Source organism: Oratosquilla oratoria, chromosome 23 (genome assembly GCF_046742065.1).
Source record: "Oratosquilla oratoria isolate Oo_2021 chromosome 23, ASM4674206v1, whole genome shotgun sequence".
Classification (NCBI taxonomy): domain Eukaryota; kingdom Metazoa; phylum Arthropoda; class Malacostraca; order Stomatopoda; family Squillidae; genus Oratosquilla; species Oratosquilla oratoria.
Window position 1 is genome coordinate 1,495,627 of NC_134799.1, and position 6,000 is coordinate 1,501,626.

The 6,000-nt window shown below is 37.5% G+C and overlaps 1 protein-coding gene across 6 annotated transcripts in view; it reads right to left on the reverse strand.

Annotated features, from left to right (window-relative positions):
- The window catches only part of LOC143037847 (putative E3 ubiquitin-protein ligase makorin-1), a 95,628-nt gene extending 89,840 nt beyond the window's left edge, over window positions 1-5,788 (reverse strand). For 5 of the 6 annotated variants that reach the window (XM_076206422.1, XM_076206421.1, XM_076206425.1 and 2 more), the window contains exon 1: window positions 5,694-5,788. In XM_076206422.1, the coding sequence (XP_076062537.1) occupies window positions 5,694-5,776 (83 nt within the window). In that variant the 5' untranslated portion in view covers window positions 5,777-5,788. Of the gene's footprint in view, window positions 1-5,073; window positions 5,328-5,693 lie in introns of all 6 variants that reach the window. The other variant, XM_076206426.1, reaches the window with a different exon arrangement.
- Window positions 5,789-6,000: the final 212 nt, after the last annotated feature.

Genomic DNA, 6,000 nt, shown 5'->3' on the forward strand with positions numbered 1-6,000 from the left:
CACAACCATTCTCCACCCCCATCATGCCTACCCATATCCCCTGCCTTCTCCCTTCTATGCTCAACAGACATTTCCCTTTTACTCAAAGCCCCTTTCCCACCATCCATTGATCTCAGCCTCAGTTGTCCCCTCAAGTTCACTCCATCCACCTCTGCTTTCCACTTTTATTTGCTAGTTTTTCCTCATCTATCCTTGCTATGTCCCCAAGCTATTCCAATAATCTTTCATCAGATATTTGTCAGCTCCCTTTCCACCCACTTTCCTCCTCATCTCGTTTTTCTTTCTACCCAACCTTGTAATCCTCACCACACTTCTTAACACTTTATTTTAAATAAGTTTAAATTTCTCCTCGTCTCTTTTAAATTCAAAGTTTCCACCCCATACAGCGTCATAGTCACAACTACCCCTTCATATAATCTTCTCTTTGAATCCATTCCCAGATGCCTATTTATCATGACACTTTTCAATCCCTCAAGGTATTTACTTGCTTCCCTAACTCTACAGTTTACCTCCACCCCCATGCCTCCATTTCCTGCCATGTATGACCATGAATAATTAAAACTATCCCCTCCCTCCAGCCTCTCTCCAAATTGCTGTCACCCTCTGCCCTTGTACATCTCATCACCTTACTTTTATCCCACATTTACCTTTAACTTTCTCCTAACATATACCTTCTCTAACACCTTAGACTCTTCTCTGACCCAGTCACAAGTGCAGTGTCATCTGCAAACAACAACTGGTTCACCCCACATTTCCCTCCACTATCTCTTACCATCTCCAATCCTTTGCCCATCACCCTTGCAACTAACCTCCTGTGCCACCCTATCCATGTACACATTGAACAGCCATAGCAACATGACACAGCCTCACCTTTGCCTCAAACCACTCATTCTCACCATTTCCAATCCTAAAACAAGTTCTACTACTCTCATAAAAACTTGACTGCTCTTAACAGCTTTCCCCCTATCCCACATATCTGCATTATCACCCACAGTGCTTTCCTATCTACCCTGTCAGCCTTCTCCAAATCCATAAAGGCCCAAGAAACCATCCTTACCTTTTGCCAAAACTTTCTCGCCAAAAAAATTTGATCTATGCATCCCCTACCTTCCTTAAACCAACATTGCTCCTCAACAATTCCTAAGCATTTCCAACTATACTCAACAAACTGATCCCTCTACAACTACTACATTCACATTTGTCATTTTTTCCTTTGTAAAGTGAAACTATACACACACTCTTCCAGTTCTCTGGCAACAGCTCCTCCTTTAGATACGCATTACACAATCTCACTAGCCAGACCACTATAACTGTACTCTCTTTCTCAGACACCACTTGACACCCATCTAACCCTGGTGCCTTTCCAGCTCTCATCATTTCAAAGTTCCTTATATTGTACCTCACCTGTTCCTAGCTCTCTTCAATTTTTCTCTCCCATCGGTCATTTTCTTTGTTCCTCCCACTCCCACAATCAATCCCTCCCTATCCTCCTATACATTCAACAACTCTCTAAAATACTCTATCCATCTTCCCCTTACTACCTTCACTTCCATTAACATCTGTCCAACTGCATCTTTCACCTTTTCCTCTCTACCTGACCCCTCCCACTGATTTTTTAATTCTATCTAAAACAACTTTTTATTGTTTTCAAAATTTTCCATCATACTCCTACCCACATTTTCCATCTGCTCTCCTCTTTGTCTCCATTATCTTACTTTGCTTATCCTTTCTTTTCCTTGCACCTTGCATATGCTTCATAAATCCTACTTTGCAACCAATCCACATATGCTTGCTTCTTCTCTTCTACTAACACTTTCACTTCATCATCTATTCCCTCTATGTGGTGGTTGTGGTCCTGTTCTAAATAAATCAATTTACTATTGTTATAGAATTTTTCTTCTTCCCCCAAAAACATAAGGTTCCCATCAACATGTTCCATTCCCACATGAAAAGGGTGAAAGTGAGAATGATGACCTTTCTCCAAAATAAGGATGAGTTGGGTTAGATTACAACCCATTTTTTTTCTCAACTTTTATATTAATTAGTGAACATGATGACTGTCCAAAACACTACATTTACCAAAATCTATTGGCAGGCATGTTAGGGCAATGCAATCAACTTTGTAAATTGTAGATTTCAAGGTGATATATTAAAAACTATTTTGAAGAGCTTATTGTATGACATTATGAATGCAAACTGATAAGGTTAACATCTATTGATGTCCATATTTATGAAATAACACAAACTTTTTGTTGTAAGCTCTTCTTTATTTCATTATTCCTAATGCCTTATTTGGTAAATATAGACATATGCCAGCCTCAAAGATACAATTTCTTTCCTGTCACTGGATAGCTCTTATTATCCCGAGTATTTTGAAACCCATACATAAATACAGAAAATGAAAAGTAATATCAGTAGCATTTTTTTTTTTTTTTTTTTTTTTTTTCAGGGGGGGGCTGTGGTACAGACTTACACGCCCGCATGTCAGAGACAATAAGTAGATGAAGCTGCCTGGGATATGAGGCAAATTACTCTTTCAGCATTTGGCTAGATATTTATCTATTAACCACTTCACTCCGGGGCACATCACACGTCTGGCAGCATTAGCTGTCCGATGTTGCGTCATAATAATCACATTATAAAAAATAAAGTCACTGCTCAATCGTTCGTTCTCTTTCACCCGTGAATTTTGATAACCATAGAAAATGTGATGAAGCCAGTTTAGAGAGAATGGAGGTTACGTAGGTACGACTACAATAAATATAATCGAGACGCCGACGTCGGCATCATCGCGTACCCACTTGCTCCTCATGACGCCTACGTAGGCGTCACCGTATGGAAGTGGTTAACATCCACAAAGAGAAAGACGCCTCACTTTCTTCACCCAGACAGGACAGCTCTATCCCCCATAAGCTGACCAGCAGTGACCCACATTCAGTACCACCCCTCGACACTTTGAATGACGAGGAAGCTGGCAACAAATAGAAAACCATGGGATAGTTTTTCTTTCTAAGAAATATTTTTATAATTACTAGGTTAGGATGGTTAAGTTGACTTGGTTAGGTAATGTTAGGTGCACCATAGCTCACACACACACACACAAAACTCTCCTGACGTTACTATTCATTTATGGTACTTATCTATGGGGTCCATGCTACTCAGAACTTTAAAAGCTATCCGACGATATAGATAAAAATTGCATCTGTGAGACTGGCCAATATCTTTATATTTACCTTTATTTTCTTATCTATATAGTAACATAAACTTTTCTTGACTCGCTTTCTCTTCCATTACTTTCTTTTTCCTTTGCTTCAATCATCATGCCTTCCTGTACTACAGTGCTATTTTTGTTTGTCTATTGAAACAATGGATAAAGGTCCAGAGTGCTGCTCTGTCACTCAGGGCACTCCATCACTCAGGTCATTGTAATGTTTTTTATTACTCAATTTACATTTTATTTTTTTTTGTAACAAGTATTCTGGAGTATCAATGGCGATGATAGTAATTTATTTTGCCATGTTTAACATTGGCGAGGTTGGGTAACATTTTGAATAGCCATAGCACATAACTAATTCCGAAAATTATAAATAGTATGTTTTACTCACTTCACTTGATGAATAAACAATGGGATGGAATGGCCCAAAACTATGGAACAAGTCAAATAGTGAATGGTGAATTATTAGTAAATTTAGATTTTTCTTTAAGTATTTGGGAGCATTAATGGTTGGTATAGCAATTTATCTTGCCGTGTTTAGCATCAGCGAGGTGGGGTAACAATTTGAATCCCCGCAGCATATAACTAATTTCAAAAACAATAAATGGGACTTTTCCCACTTTACCCGCCATCATTGTTTACATCCCGTGACCTCATTCACTGGGTATCCCCAATGACGTATTCTCACTACGAGTGCTATTGAAACAATGATGTTTTGTTTTCGACAAAATGGTATTTTTTCGGAAGTGCACATCTACATGATATAGCATTAGAACATTAAATATTAATTTTGTAAATTATAATACATCAACATGTTTTTCTTGGTGGAAAAAAAAAAAAATGCTAGAAGGAAACACACTACCAAACGAAGTTTCAATCATAGGAATGAGACACCTTGTCTTTCCAGTCCCACTACAAGTAAATACACTACCGAACGGAGCTGTGACCATTGGATCTGGAATACACCCTCTTCCGTTAGTACCTTGCACGGTACTAATTTTAAAATGGTGCTTCAGAACTGAGATTCATGCATTTCTTAAAGCCATGCAACTTCTGTATATCCTGCAGTCTGATTGGACACAATTTCTTTGACCACCGCATCTATCAGGACAAATATGGCATCTCAAGCAGCCCCAGCAGCTATGTTTGTTATGGTATAACTTTTAGCAACCTTTCTGTTTTTGATTTCCACCAAGAAAACCGTATATTGCATAGATATATTATAATTTACAAAATCAATATCTAATTTTTTAATGCTATATCACATAGGTGTGCACCTCCAAAAATTTACCGGCAAACCACAAAACAACTATTATGTGTACAATCTTTGGTAAATGTTTGGGACAACACAATTTCTTTCTAAATTAAATTAGTACTTCTAAAACTGTCTGGAGGAAATAATGGAAATGCTCGCTACGATTTCACCATAAAAGAAACTAATGTCACTAAATGTGCCACATTTGGCAACAGAGGGGTATGAGAGGATAGTGTTTACAGACAGGACCTCCAAAATTCCTATGCCCACTTGTTGGAATATCAAATGTTCTAAGTAACTTGTAAATTTTAAATACAGCGCCTCAATTTGTATTTTCATTATGATTATATAAATTCTAGATTTTGAATACACATCAAACACTGCTGCATTACCCAGTTATAGTTTTGTGATGTACCAGTTTTTGGTACATCACCACCATTCTAAATTCAACAATACCTCTGGCACAATCCCTTCTAGTTTCTTAAAATCTAATGATCACACTGCAACACAGACATCTCCAAGATGTCATCTGCACCAACCAACCTTGTCACTTTTTACAATCATAACACATAACTACAAAACAGTGAGAAACTTATCAACTTACCTACAGCTATGCCTTATTTTAAACTGTAATGCTGAACATGCACATTAGTCAGGGTCCTAACAGTGCACTACTGCTGACACGACTGTGGCTGCCTAAGTATTTGACCAACCTTTATCAATTCCACATCACTTTGTTTTCTAGTAAGAAAAGTGCACAACATGGTAGATTTACTACGCTTTCAACGTGTCTACTATAATAGAAGATGGCAAACATCACTGTTACACGAAGGCCTATACATCTAGGAACACCAAGGCCTGCAAAATTAGATTGGGATAATCTCAAACACTAGGTAAACATTTCACATTACCGACACTGACAACAACGTATAACTATTCTATGGTCACGATATGTGTAACTTATGTTACTTTCGAAATATATATTGCCTTACACATAATGACGATGGCGAATACAACTTGAATAAACACTAACACGTAACGGCATTTTGAAAATGGTAGACCTTCCAGGGCACCAATGATCAAAACAAACTGCTAAATGAAGCCCAGAGGACATCCCAACCATTGGAAAAACTTCCAAACTTTGTGTAATGTAGTTTATTTTTCTTTTGACTGCATAGTGTAGACAGATATTAACATACATCGACGAAAATAGGTAATCCATACCGACAGAGAACATTTTGTGGACCTCCCTCTGCCATTTTCACAACACAGATGAAAACATGTTCCAATATTATTTGTGATATCATACTACACGTATTAATGTTCTCCTGTAACTTCAACTTTAAGCCTATTAAATCGATTGTATTCAACAATATCAACAATTTTCAAATACACATGAATTTATAAGTGATTAAGTGGTTTCGACGATAGGTTTCATTTAAGAGTATTTAAGTGTATATCAAACTTCATGAGCAGTAAGTTTGAATTATATGAATAAAATATATCTTTATACAATGTAATGACATTTGTG